Source organism: Helianthus annuus, chromosome 15, assembly GCF_002127325.2.
Source record: "Helianthus annuus cultivar XRQ/B chromosome 15, HanXRQr2.0-SUNRISE, whole genome shotgun sequence".
In the NCBI taxonomy this organism is placed as follows: domain Eukaryota; kingdom Viridiplantae; phylum Streptophyta; class Magnoliopsida; order Asterales; family Asteraceae; genus Helianthus; species Helianthus annuus.
Window position 1 is genome coordinate 128,801,025 of NC_035447.2, and position 15,400 is coordinate 128,816,424.

Below are 15,400 nucleotides of genomic sequence, written 5' to 3' on the forward strand. Positions count from 1 at the left end.
CACCGGTCATGTCTGCCGGTGTCCAGGCAAATATATCCATGTTTCGAAACAGCAGTTGCTTTAGACGTGTTCTGATATCTGACGAAATGGCGTGGCCAATTGTCACAGTCTGCTCGGAGTATTTTCGGTTTAAAACCCATTTCTCCGGCTCAGTCGTGGAGACCTTCGCCGCCTTTGTTGGGCGCAACTCTTCAGTTGACATTACTTCTTTCTTGGCATATATGATTGCTACTCCTGTCTTGGTTGGGAAACCTATCGCATAATGAGGCGTTGAAGTCACCATGTTTAGCTCGCCTTGTGTTTCCCTCCCAATAAGCACATCATGCCTCGATTTCACTGGCATTACCATGAAGTTCACATTTGTTGTTCTTGAGTGTTTCCCGTCAGAGAGCGTGACGGGGAAACTGATCTGTCCGAGAGGAAAAACCATCTCGTTGCAAAATCCAGACAAAGGATAATCGACAGGTTCGAGTCGCGCTTTATCCTCTTCATCCAACTGATTGAAACACTGTTCGTAAATGATGTCGGCAGTACTTCCCGGGTCTATGAATATGTAGTCAGTTTCATAATGCCCAATTATGCCGGTGATGACCACAGGACGTGTGGCGCGAGGTCCGCCGCGCACTACCGGAAATATAACTTGCTGCTCCTGCCAAGAAGGTTCATAAGGGCGTTTGCCTTTCTCTTTCGCGCTGTACCTGGGTCCGTTGACCATGTGAGTCTCTAGTCGTCGGACCTTTTTATGGTTACCTTCATCGTGGCGCTGGAGTTGACGGGTTTCCTTGCGTACATTCTTCACTAGATGGCTTAGCTTGCCGCTTTTGAGCGCTCTCTCGATTTCTTGGCGCAAGCTGTAACAGTCATCGGTCAGGTGCCCTAAATCTTTGTGAAAATCGCAGTACAAGTTAGGGTCTTGCCCTTTCTTGTTTGTCATTGGCCTTGGCGCCTTGAAATCGACATTCTCCGTCATCAATACCTCCTTTGGAGTTTTTGTGAGCGGAGTCCAGTGTTTGTCACGATTGTCGTCCCTGACCGCCTTCTTGTAACCGATTCGGTCAATCGTTTCTCGCGCATCTTCTCTGTAGCGTGGCCTGTCGTCACGGCCTCTTGGTCTTTCAGACTTCCAGTCATGACTCTTATATTTGTTACGCTTGTTGTTGTTATCGCGCGTACTTCCTCTCGAAAATCGATCTTCTAGGTAGTAGCCCTTTCCACCAGCAAGGGACTCCTCAGTTTGCGCGACGATTTTTGCGGCTTCCATCAGTTTATCCCACTCCTTCGGCATTCCATCTTTGCCTGTGATGGTTCTAATGAGACTATCGCAGCGTATAGCCTTTTTGAAGTGACAGCGCATGAGTTGCTCACTGACGCCGCCTATTTCCAGACACTCTTTGTTAAAACGCGTGATGAAGTCCTCCAGACCTTCACCATATCTTCTCCAAATATCTTCTACTTCGGCTGTGTCACGTTGGTAGCGACATTGTTGGCTAAAGTAGCTTAAGAATTGCGTCTTGAAATCTGTCTATGACTTAATCTTCCCGGGCGGAAGGCTGTCAAACCAGGCGCGAGCCGCTCCGGTAAGAGTTTGAATGAACAGGTGGCACCACATGGGCATGTTCCAACCTCCCATGCAGCCCACACTCGTGAATGTTCTGACGTGATCGTCTGGGTCAGTCAACCCATTGAATTTCCCAACAGTTGGGGGTAGCTTCTCTCGTGAGAGCGGTGCGAGTGCAATTTTCGGGATAAACTTGGAGTGTTCCGCAGCTTCCGCTGGTCTGTATGCCAGGCGGAAATCTCGTTCAGCTTCTTCTGTGTAGCCAATGTGTTGTCTTGGCTTGTAGTACTCATGGTTTTTTGGTAAACGATTAAAGACTGATGATTCTTCGTCACCTTCCCATGTGGGATCATATGGGTCGGTTTCTTCCCATTCATTGTTCATTTTGCGCGGCGTGAGCCGGCTGTGAACAGGGCCTCGTTGAAGGTTCGACGGATATTCATAGTAACTATCCGTTTCCCCTCTTGTATCGCGCGTGTCTTGTACGCTTAAACGTCTTGTAGGGGGAGGCCTGTTGGTTCTGCCTTGTATATTGGCTGGTGGTGGCATTTGGCGCACCCCCTGACTCGGAGGGGTGACCAAGGACGGTTCTGCCGTCAAAACTGCTTGCTGCGCGATGAGCGATTGGTATGCTGCATTGATAGTGGCGATGTTCTTGGCATACCACGAGGCTGGGGTTTCGCCTTCTGGTAAGCCAAGTAATGCAGATACATTTTGAGGTGGCGCTGTGTTCGAAGGTCCTTCTCCGTTTCCTGGGGTGACCACTTGTGTGATGCGGGTGAAGCTCCCGCGCGGACCCCCAGTATTGTTGATTTCAACTTCGCCGATTTCTTCGATTTGTTGGGCTTGGAAGTTTTGGATTCCTTCGCCCAACGCCGTGTTGGAGTTGGTTCCGAAACCGAACTCTGGGATGATTCCTTGACCAGTCATAGTCGAAGGAAGAAAGAGGTGTCAAAGGCTCAAATAAAAGAAGATGAGGGTGGTTATAGGAAAAAATCGGTGGGCGCCAATGAAGAAACGGTGATCTAATTAGGGAGTTAATTAGATTGGTTTATGTTCCTTTCATGAGGGTTAATCTTCTTAAGGATATTTGAGCTCCGACTTGGTGATCTAACCTGCAAAACAGAACACCGTTACTCGTTAAGAGGGGAATGTGGGGGTTTCCCTCTTAACCAGGCTCCGGCGTGAGAATAAGCGACTGCTTTGAGAGTAATTAAGTGTAAAGAGTGAGAGCCAAGGAAATAGAATGTTTAACCTGAGGAATGAAGGTCTCTATTTATAGCCGGAGAGGTGTGAGGGGTTATGGGCTGATGGGCCTTGGGCCAGAAGCGGACAACAAAACGGATATGCTCTTTGTCTCACTGGCGTCGACCGCTTAGTGGCTTCTAGATGCTCGTTGGTGTTGGCGCACCTTGATTGGAGCCACGTGTCATTGTTGTCGGCCTTGTTGTCCTTCTGTCATCAGCAGACGAGTGGAGATCGTGGGACAGTTGTCTCCGTCCTCTGATTGGTGCCATGTAGGCGTCCTTGTGTACTTCTCGTCAGGCGATCGTGGCGCACGATTGACCAGAGCCTGCTAGACGCTCATTGGCTCCTTTTACTGCCACTTGTACCTTATGTACCACTGTAGGTAGCCGCGCGCTTCCCTACCGAGTGGCTCATTTCTTCCATTGTTTTATGCTAAGTGCTGATATCTGGGTTTGTTGTGTGCATTCCCTCGCGCGGGACAAATCGTAGTGCGATGTAGGTCGCGCGAGGTTGTTGTTAACAAGTTGTTGTGTTAAGGAGTATGGTCTCACGCGCAACCTGATCTGAGGTTTGCGCGACTTTTTGGGACCATACCCCTTCAAACCGGTTCAAACTACTTAACCGCCAAACCATGATCGTCTGGCTGCCCACCAAACAATCGGTTTGCTTTGTCATTTCTAAAACTAAAACTGTAGTTAGCAGTTAGGAACAAATTTTTTTTTATCAAAACCCGCTAAACTAGAACGTTGACACTCCTCAGAACTCTATGCTTTAAATTCATCTATCATTCACAAAGTATACATTATAATGTCTTTGTATTGTATTGTATATTCATACATAAGAAATAAGGTTCATTAAGGATATTAAAATTATTAGAATACTTTGTTACTAGTAACAACCAAAGACGAATCAAGTAACAAAATCAACACATCTACAATTCGTTACAAGCCCTGGATCTCAATCTCAATCGACAAAAGAGTTAATCCAACGACTGTGAGTTGCTTTGTTCATTGTGCGGTCTAACAAACGTCCTACGCCACCGTACCTCGAACGCTTTTTGAAGATTCGGGCAGTTATCGCCTGCCTTCAAGAAACTACTCAACCACCCAAGCATAATAATCTGCTGATCCTCTAGCGGGAATGTTAATACAGTCCTCCCGATCCCTTCATCGACAACCTTTCGATCAAATGACTTGCACCCAGTGTTGTAACCAAGTGTAATCATCAATCAATGGTTGTAACCTAGTCTTTAACAACAAATGACGGGTGTCTTTATCTGGTAAAACTTCACCTCTTCCTATACCAACAAATAGCCAGCAGTTATACAACTAATGTAGTGGTGGTTCACTATCGAAACCCGAGGGTGCAGCCCTGCCAGTTCTTGTTGGTTAGCCCACATAACCGCGTATTCATCCGCTGCCCGTCGGTCAGCTAATATGTCAAGTAACCACAACATATTATCAGCCTCTAAAACCATTTGTTTGACCACTTGTTGTGTGACCTCGGGTTGTGCTAATTGTCTAAACAAAACCAACAATGAACCCAAACATGTTCTACACAAGGTGTAAATTGTGTCGTTACAGAGGTCAACTGAGGTCAACGGGGTTGTATTCGGGTTCGAGTTGTTGTTATCCCCTTTTAAAAGTTTTAAGACGGTTGACTTCATCTCCCGACGTCCTTTTTCTTCGTTGCTATGTAGGACAAGTCGAAGGACGTGGGAGATGGTGTCAGTAGCGGGTTTGGGCTCGTCTGACATGACCCGTTTTAAAACCGGGCCGACCCCAATTCCTTCACTTTGAAGGCGTAAAACGGATGACATGACGTGTTCTTCTTCCTCTCCTACCCATGGGACCGCCTCGAGGTAATATAAGCTGTAAGCATGACTCCATGCATGACTCGAACCCGAGTTGCTCTGCAACCTACAAACGTAGCCAGTAAAATCTCAACCATAACAAAGTTATTGGTGAGGTCGCTCATAATTACAACTAAATACTGAATTAAAAAGAAAAAGAAAAAGATGAAGATCAAAGTAGTCATAACCTTGAGTATTCCAAGCACCTGGGAAACACTATGCTTGATCAACCTCTTATTCAACTCCTTACAATACATCAATCCCACAGTCTCAACATATGATTCAACATCCTCACACTCATCAACCTCAATGCAATGGTGCTGTCCGGATAACTTCCAAGCAAACAACGAGCTCTTCTCCTCAACAACAGTCCTATGAACACTCAACAACAGCTTAACTCTAATTTCAGCCATTGTCTAATTAGGTTTGAAATGGTATAACTTTAAACTTCTGACCTTAAATTACCAAAAAAAAAAAAAAAAAAAAAAAAAAAAAAAAAAAAAAAAAAAAAAAACCAGAATGGTAGTTTGATATACCATCGGATTGGATGTTGATCAAGAATACTTCAAAGTTGAAATGCTTCCTAAAGCATGAAAAGAATGAAGATTTAATAAAGGGAATAATGCTTTTGATGCTTTGTCGGTGTGCTTATATATCATTAAACATCAATGATGAGTGTCTGTGAATCTTGTTTTTGCTTTGATTGGTTTTCAAGGATGTCGATCTTGTTTATGAAAATGGTTCAAATGATATTAGGCTATGCGGTATGGTGACCATTCAATAACCTCCCTTGGAGGATAGTCCACCACCTATGCGTCACGTGATAGTTCCTTTGAGGATGGTCCAACACACTAAAACAATGGAAATGTGAGGATGATCCTACTCCACAAGTTTACTTTTTTTTTTAAATCATCTACTTTTTTAACATTTATCAAATCAGAAAGAAAAATAAATTCATTAATATTAAAAATCATTACATAAATTAAAAAAAAATTAAAAAAAATTTCTAACTTTGATACTTCTTCATGATGTCTTCTTGTGTTTTCTTTAAAGTAGAGCGTTTTGTTTCGGGATAATTATCAACATCGATCGTCAATATCTCCCACTAAAAAAAATCAAGTTAACTTTACGTATCTTTAACGGGGTGTGTGGATGAGCCTATATACGCCTTCGCTAAGGCTTCCTCCTCGAGCGGCGTCCAGTGTTTCGACTTCGGTTTCGAAGGTTGGCTTTGGTCAACCGCAACTTGCTTTCCTTTTTTTCGTTTGGAGGTTTGCAGCTGGGTCTCGGGAACGACTTCAACGACATCTTCATCGGGAACTATTGGTTGAGAAGTTTGAACGGGTTGCGGTGGTTGAGAAGCTTGAACGCGTTGCATGTTAAACGGGTTACGCATCATCAGGTTTTGTAAGGCTTGAGTTTGTTGCGTACTCGAAAAAACGTTCGGAGAATTTTGGAAACTCGCAAACGCGGTGGTGGAAAATTGAGCGAAAGGGTTCGATTCCATTTTAGGATAGTACCCGGGCACCGAAAAAACATTCCTGTTTGGATTGTTTGGATTCTGGTTGTTCGGGTTGAATGGATTCATTGTAGAAGAATGTTTTATAAAAAAAGAAGAAGGTTTTAATAAAATCTGAACGAGAGATGAGGTTGTAGTGGGTGAAAATTGGTGTAAAATGGTTGAATTTATATAATATTTGGTTGAATTTTAGGGTAAATTTGAATTATGGCTGTTTGTTATTAATTATGGAAATTAATTTTTTTATTTTTATTTTTTAATCGGTCAAATGTTGGAGAATGGGCAAAATTTGTCCTTTTGTGGAGCGGCTCCAACGTCTCAAACTCGACGGAGAGGATGAAGCCGGGGGGACGGGGGTGTTTGTAACAGCCGACATATAATAGGAAACGATATATGTTATATTTGTATGTAAATATTCTCCCCATAATTGGGAGATCTCTTGTAATCTTTATATATCGATGCATTGTGAATGAGAAAGGGCAAGTAGTTACAGTCTTTCATGGTATCATACCTATAATCGGTCCTTCTTTTCTCCACCCTCTTCCGTTTGCGCAAACCCTCCTTCTCTCTTACAATCATGTCTTCCTCATCTCCACACCCTGCAGTCACCGTTACTTCAATCAAAAGCCTCATACCTATCACCCTTGACATCGAAACCGGACACTACACTACGTGGGCTGAGATGTTCAAGATTCAATGTAAGGCACATCTCGTATACGATCACCTTCAACCCAAATCAGCCGATGACACTAGCTCGTCGTCAACCAAAGACAAAGCACTAGAAAAACCCGCACCAACCGAAACATGGGATCGACTGGACTCCATTGTGTTACAATGGATATACAGTACCATCTCCACCGACCTTCTATACACTGTTCTCAAACCCGACACAACCGCCTATGATGCCTGGACCACCATCGCCAATATTTTTCAGGACAATAAAGCTACTCGCACTATTGACCTGAACAATAAGTTCGCCAACACTCGCCTCGATCAATTCCCTAACATGTCTGCATATTGTCAGGCTTTAAAGGTCATCTTTGATCAATTGACCAACCTCGGCTCCCCTGTCACCGATGAACAACTGGTTTTACAACTTCTTACGGGGTTGAATGAACAATACGAGAATACCGCATCCGTGATCCAACAAATGAAGCCCCTACCTGACTTTTATGATACTCGCTCAAGATTATGTATGGCCGAATCCCGCAAAATTAAGCAGATTCATCAATCGGTGGGCACCGCTCTTCACACCTCTGTGAGCCGTCGCCTCACGACAACCGGGACAAGTCAGACAACCGGGATTCTCGGGAACAGCGGAGTGAACCTTCAGACAGGGGCCGAGGTCGCGGACGCGGTCGTGGAAGAGGACGGCACAATTTCACTGGCGGTCGAGGCAGGGGAGGTTCTGGGTACAATGGTTATTCGTCTGGTAGCAGCGGTCACCCTAATTTCCCTGGCAATCAAAACAATAGTGGCTTTTTCCCTTGGCCCTACTACACACCTTGGGCCGGCCCATATCCCACTCAGTCACCACAAAATTTTTCGTGGGCGTCTCTCCCACCTTGCCCCTACCCAACAAAATCAATCAACTCTGTTGCGGGTATTTTAGGACCTCGTCCGGCTCAGTCCTATGCCGCCATACCCACTGATATCAACCAGGCCATGTACGCGATGTCGCTAAACGACCCATCTTGGGCCATTGATACAGGTGCCACAGGTCACATGACTTCTAACTCTAAACTTTCGTCTTTATTTAATAAAAGCATGGTTCGCAATATTATTATGGCAATGGTCAAACCATTCCCGTGTACGGACAAGGCGACCTTACCTTACCACCTCCCCTACCACCTTTTAAACTAAACCAAGTTCTTTATTCACCTTCATTAATTAAAAATTTACTATCTGTTCGTCGTTTTACTACAGATAATCAATTATCTATTGAATTTGACCCATATGGTTTTTTGGTGAAGGATCTCACGACTCGGACCCCTATCCTACGATGCAATAGCTTTGGAGATCTATACACATTTGATCCTTCTAAAGTCATCAAGTTCAATCCTCCCACCGCCCTCACTGCTATTTCTCAAGACACATGGCATCAACGACTCGGTCACCCGGGATCGTCGTTATTGCATTCTCTTAAAACTTCTAATTTTATTACTTATGGACCATTGAAGCATAATGTTTGTCAATCGTGTGTTTTTGGTAAACATATTAAACTTCCTTTTGTTGATTCTAATAATATTACGAAAATCCTTTTGATATCATCCATAGTGACCTTTGGACTTCCCCAATTCTTAGTGCGGGGGGTCACCGTTATTACATTATTTTTCTTGATGATTTTTCCAAATTTCTATGGACTTACGCTCTCACACAAAAATCCCTAGTTTTCTCCATATTCACTACTTTTTCTAACATGATCTCCACCCAGTTTGAATGAAAGATCAAATAGTTCCAATGCGATAACGGAAAGGAATACAATAACCATATGTTTAAAAACTATTGTAACATACATGGCATGCAATTTCTTTTCTCTTGTCCCTATACCTCATCTCAGAATGGCAAAGCCGAAAGAAAATTACGGTCCACCAACAACATCATGCGTACCTTGTTGGCCCATTCTTCACTACCGAACACATTTTGGCCCCATGCCTTGGAGGTTGCTACCTACCTACAAAATACTTTGCCAAGCAAACTCCTTCACAATATTTCTCCCACCCAAAAACTATACCAACGCATCCCCTCGTATTCGCATTTACGAGTCTTTGGTTGCCTATGCTATCCCCTCGTCCCTCATACCACTATCCATAAACTGCAATATCGTTCTATGCCGTGTGTTTTTCTCGGCTACCCCACTAATCATTGGGGTTACAAATGTCTTGACCTTAATACACGCCAAATCATAATTAATCGACATGTTATCTTTGATGAATCTATATTCCCTTTTGCCAACAATCCCCAACCATCCATACAGTCCTATGATTTCCTCTCCACCCACATTCACTCACAACCGTCCAACCCAATACCCCCACCGTCCCTCCTTCTACATCCCAATCCACTGCCCTACCCAATACCATCACTCATCACAACCCTCTTATTCCTCTCTCGGCCCATCATCCTATCCCACCCACGGCCCACCCTAACTCAACATCTACATCACCCACACTTGGCCCACCTTCTCCCATCTCGGGTAACTCTAACCCATCACCCACATCACCCCTTTTCAGCCCTGGCCCAACCTCCCCTCCTTCCAGCCCAACTCCCCCTATGTCTATCGGCCTATACATATCACCTACCAGCCTCGTTACCCCCTCATCCAATGAGTCGATTTCCTCATCTCCTTCATAGTACACTTCAGCTTCTCCTTCACCCCCACCCCAACCCCACCCCCTCCCCCACCCCTAACTCGAACTATCCGTACCTGTTCCATGGACCGCATAGTCAAACCGAAAAATATTTTTAATCTTCACTCTTCGTCCATCATTCCACTTCCTAAAAATCCCAAGGATGCCTTGTCTAACATGGAGTGGCATAACGCCATGACCACCGAATTTAATGCTCTTATTAAAAATAAGACGTGGGTTTTAGTTCCACGACAACCTCATATGTATGTATTACGTAGCATGTGGCTCTTTCGCCATAAATTTCGGTCAGACGGTACTTTGGAACGCTACAAGGCTCGCCTTGTTTGTGATGGAAGTAATCAACAAATAGGGGTGGACTGCAGTGAAACGTTTAGTCCTGTTGTGAAACCCACTACCATACGTACTGTTTTATCAATTGCACTGTCACAATCATGGCCAATTCATTAACTAGATGTTACCAACGCGTTTCTTCACGGTAATCTTAATGAGACGGTGTACATGTACCAACCTATGGGTTTTCGACATCAACAACATCCTGATCATGTGTGTCTTCTAAAGAAGTCCCTATATGGGCTGAAACAGGCCCCCCGTGCGTGGTATCAACGATTTACAGACTTCGTCATCTCATTGGGTTTTCAACAAAGCAAATGCGACAACTCCCTGTTTACTTACCGTCACAATGCTACTACAGCTTACTTGCTTATATATGTTGACGATATTATTCTTACGACCTCAACCGACTCTCTTCGAGTCAACCTTATGTCCCGACTTTCCGATGAATTTGCAATGAAAGATCTCGGGCCTCTCAGTCACTTCTTGGGCATCCACATACAACGGCAAGGTACTAACATGTTTCTTTCTCAATAGGTTTACACCAAGGAAATTATTGATCGGGCAGGTATGTCTTCATGCAAACCTGTCGCAACCCTTGTTGATACTAAATCTAAGCTTGGCTCCAACTCGGGTGTTGATTTCGATGATCCAACATTATATCGTAGTCTTGCGGGAGCCCTTCAGTATTTAACATTCACACGCCCTGACATATGCTACGCTGTTCAACAAGTTTGCATGTATATGCACGCCCCGAAACTGGACCATTGGAATGCTCTTAAGCGCATTATCCGATATCTCCAAGGAACCTCCTCTCATGGCCTTACAATCGGTTCCTCTACAGATCTTTCCTTACGTGCCTACACCGACGCTGATTGGGCGGGATGTCCAGATACAAGACGTTCCACTTCGGGGTATTGTGTTTATTTGGGTCCGAACATCATTTCATGGTCGTCTAAACGCCAGTCTGTCGTCTCTCGATCCAGTGCTGAAGCTAAGTACCGGGGGGTTGCTAATGTGGTTGCTGAACTCTGTTGGCTTCGCAATCTTCTATTGGAATTACATAGACCTATCACCACAGCTAGTCTAGTGTACTGTGATAACATAAGTGCGATATACTTGTTCGGGAATCCAGTTCAACATCAGCGTACTAAACACATCGAGCTGGATATCCATTTTGCTCGTGATCTGGTCCAACGTGGCACTGTTCGTGTACTTCACATTCCGACGCGTTTTCAAGTGGCTGATATATTTACTAAGGGACTTCCAAAGGTTTTATTTGATGATTTTCGCTCCAGTCTCAGCATTCGCCCTCCTCTAGCTTCGACTGCGGGGGTGTAACAGCCGACATATAATAGGAAACGATATATGTTATATTTGTATGGAAATATTTTCCCCATAATTGGGAGATCTCTTGTAATCTTTATATATCAATGCATTGTGAATGAGAAAGGGCAAGCAGTTACATTCTTTCAGTTTGGACCGTCGCCGCTCCGAGACAATCCGGGGACGGTCCCCATACCTCGCAGTCTTATCAAGGTTTCCAACATCCAACAGGAATGTATTTGTCTTTTTCTCAAAATATTTATAGGTTAGATCCTTTTAGTATTAAAAGATGCAGAGAAACCCTTGAGCATGAGGAAAAAGTGGTAATTTTAGTGCTCTGATTTGAGCTTTTGAAGTGTGTACATTGGACAAAATGGTAAGTAATCACACATGTCATGATCTCAATAGTTGTATTGTGTGCATACCCAGTTTGTCACTTTTTAAAAAAACATGTTTTTTTCATTCACGATGCTGATTTTTAAGGTGTCTATTTATTTGATTGATTGTACATTGAGATACCACTAGTTAGGCGATTAGGGTTTTCTTCTTCGCATGGCGGCACGGGATCGGTACAGGGTTAATCAGTGGTATGATGCTCCGGTTCCAAAGGGTAGAAGACACGACAACAAACATTCTAATAAGTCCGTGGATCAAGGTACGAAATACTTTGCTTCAAATTTACCAACGGGTTGTTCGTCGGCAGACCTTGTTGGAGTTCTCAAGGGGTATGGAGAAATCATGGGTTCGTACATTGCTCGGAAATATGATCGTTTGGGTAAGAGGTTTGGGTTTGTTATGTTTCGAAAGGTGAGAGATCCGTTGGAATTGGAAAGTCGTCTAAAGGATGTATGGATAGGGAGCTACAAGTTGTTTATTGTTTTAGCAAGATTTGTAGATGGGGAGAGGATAACGAGGAAGGATGAAAAACATTGGCAACCGGTTTTTAAGGAAGTTCCGAAGGTGCAAGATGGCCTAGGCCAAGAAGATAGGGATGAAGGTAGGGTTGACAAGGAGGCCACGTTTGTGGCTCAAGGGGGTGGGAATAGGTCTTTTAAAGATATGTTATTGAATAAGGAAGTTATTCAGGAGCTGCCAGAGGTGACTGTTGATGATAAGGTAATGGCTCTAGAAGATCTTTTTGAGAAAGGATTGGTGGCTAGAGTAAAGGAGTTTGGCACGTTAACGGAGTTGAAGCGGAATTTGAAGGAGATGACGGATGTAGACATTGAAATCAACTATATTGGAGGGTTTAATGTGTTGTTGGTGTTCTGTGGTGCGATAGAAAAAACATTGTTTTTAGACGATAAGGAGATGTGGATGAGGTATTTCGATCGTGTTGAAGCGTGGAACAGCCAAATTGTTGAATTCAAACGTATTGCATGGCTCAAACTCTACGGTATCCCTTTGCATTTATCTTGTAAAGAAGTTTTGGATGGTATTGCTGCTTCGGTTGGCTTGGTTATACAATCGAATGAGTTTCTTGAAGGAGGGAAGGATTTGTCGTATGGGTGTGTTGGAGTGTTGGTTAATTCAGCTGAGCGAGTTAATAAAATGTTTTTGTTGAAATTGAGGGAATGTAAGTTTGAAGTGTTGGTAGAGGAGGACGTGCGGGGAGTGGAGTCCGGATTGTTTAATCGATTTGGAAGAAGATGAAGCCCCGTTGAATATGGACGCTAAGGTATTGGTGGAGGAGCTGCGAGTTGATGATGTGAATGGAGTGGAAGAAGAAATTGGTGGCACTCATATGCTGGTTGATAATATGGTGCAGGATCAAGATAACAGTGGTTTGGGAGCTGAAGATAGGCCTTTTGAGATGGGTAAGGAAGACCTTAATAACAAAAAGGAAGGAAGGAAGGTATCTAGAAGAAGAAGATCTAGTGGCAGTAGGAACGGTTCCCCTTTGGGGCAGGAAAGACCGAAGAAGAGGTGTAGAGAAGGGAAGGATATTTTCGATCTGGATCGACTTATTAATGTGGTTAACAATACGTCGGAGGCTTATGGTGTAGAGGTTCAGGATAATGCGGAGGCTTTTATAACCCCGGATCTTGATCACGAGGTTGTTATTGGTGAATCTAAATCGAGTAGTATAGAGGTGGAGCCCACGGTGTAGGCTAATGAGATGGGTATGTGGGATGGAATTTATGAAACTATACAGTTAGCTAAGGTGTTGGGGGCGCGTGACATGGAGAAGTTTGAGGAGTCTCTTGTCAAGTCGGTAAGCGAAGAAGGTTTTCAATCAGTGATCCAATGAATTTATTATCCGTTAATATTAGAGGGTTGGGGAGTGACAGAAAAAGTGATTGGGTGCGTAGATTGAGAGTTTGTAACAAGGTAAGGTTTGTGATGATGCAAGAGTCACAATTTGCGTCATTGGAAGGTATTGATCTTGGTCGGTTTTGGGGTCAAGGGGAGTTCTCGAGCTCGCATGTTGATGCTTCTGGGAGATCGGGGGGTCTCATTTCTTTGTGGGACTCTAAGGTGTTCAGTATGTCTTCTGTGTTTAAGCATAGGAGGTTCCTTTTAGTTCACGGGATGATTAAAGGGTGTGTCAGAGAGGTTAACTTTTTAAATGTGTATGCGCCTCAAAAAGCGCCGGACAAGAAAGCTTTGTGGGTTGAATTGGAGCAGGTGATTCGTAGTGATGATAGCTTATGGATTCTTGGGGGCGATTTTAACTGTGTTAGGGAGAGATGTGAACGACGAAACTCGTCTTTTAATGTGGGTATGGCAAGGGATTTTAATGAGTTCTTGGATAGTTGTGCTTTACAGGAGTACGGGTTGCGTGGGCGTAAGTTTACATTTGTCTCCGGAAATAAATGTAGCAGAATTGACAGGATTTTTGTGTCGTGGAGTTTTCTGAATGAATGGTCGAATGCTGAGTATCGAGCTCTTGGGAGGGAAAGCTCGGATCATAGTCCGATGGTTTTTGAAGGTGAATTATAAGAATTATGGTACTAAGCCGTTTAAAATTTTCAATTCTTATTTGTCTAGGGAAGGATTTGAAGAGGTGGTTAATAAAGCTTTGGAAGAATTTCGAGGTCAAGGGCCGGCGGATGTAAAGTTTACTAATAAGCTTAGAACCGTGAAGCAGGCTATTGTTAGGTGGAAAAAGAATTTGGATATTAAAGAACTGGAACAAGAAGAGAATTTGCGTCAAGAGCTCTTCGAGCTAGATTGTGTGGTTGAGGAAAGAGAATTATCAGAGGCGGAACAGTGGGTGTATGAGGAAGCGAAGGTCAAAATTCGGGAGTTATAAGAGCATAAATTGAAAGACATTCGTCAAAAGGCGAAAATTCGTTGGGCCAAAGATGGTGATGAGAATTCGAGTTTTTTTCATGGGTTGGTGAATAAGCGAAGGGTCTCTAATAATATTCCGGGTTTGTTGATTAATGGTTCTTGGGAGACTAAGCCTTCATTGATAAAGAAAGAGGTCTTCGGTTTTTTTAAAAAGAAGTTTGTAGAGGAGGAAATGGTTCGGCCGAGATTGTTATGCCACGGCTTGAAGAAATTGACAGAGGTGAATGCTTCCAACCTTATTCGACCTTTTTCCGTGGAGGAAATTAAAATGGCGGTTTTCGACTGTGGAGGTGACAAGAGTCCGGGGCCTGATGGTTTCACGTTCCAGTTTATTAAAAAATTTTGGCCTCGTATTGTCGATGACTTTGTAGAGATTTTTCAAGAATTTTCAGATTCGGGTAGGATTAATCATGGAGTTGGTTCGTCTTTTATTACGTTAGTTCCAAAGGTTAGTGACCCGGTTGAGCTCGGAGAATATCGGCCTATTAATCTTATTGGGGTTGTTAGTAAGGTTATCTCCAAAGCGTTGGCGAATAGGCTAAAAACTGTTATGGGTGATATTACTCATGAGACGCAATCAGCGTTTCTGGCGGGTAGGTACATTCTTGATGGCCCGTTAATCATTAATGAGATTTTAGCGTGGGCAAAGAAATTGGGTAAAAGATTATTTTTCTTTAAGATTGACTTTGAGAAGGCATATGACAACGTGCATTGGGAGTTTCTGTTATCTGTTATGCGACAAATGAAATTTCCGGAAGTCTGGTGTAAGTGGATAAAAGGGGTGCTGGTATCGGCGCGTTCCTCGGTGTTTCTCCCACCTTCGAGTTCAATTGTGGTAAAGGTCTTCGTCAAGGTGACCCGATCTTGCCTTTCCTTTTCGTCATTGTTATGGAGGCGTTCTC

The 15,400-nt window shown here is 43.7% G+C and overlaps 1 protein-coding gene and 1 pseudogene across 1 annotated transcript; one reads left to right on the forward strand and one right to left on the reverse strand.

The window, feature by feature from the left end:
* Positions 1 to 3,665: 3,665 nt before the first annotated feature.
* LOC110912124 lies at positions 3,666 to 5,117 on the reverse strand (annotated as a pseudogene).
* Positions 5,118 to 11,753: 6,636 nt separating this feature from the next.
* On the forward strand, positions 11,754 to 12,854 carry LOC110887323. The gene has a single exon (XM_022135026.1). The coding sequence runs from the start codon at positions 11,754 to 11,756 to the stop codon at positions 12,852 to 12,854; it is 1,101 nt and encodes a 366-aa protein (XP_021990718.1).
* The last annotated feature ends 2,546 nt before the right edge of the window (positions 12,855 to 15,400 follow it).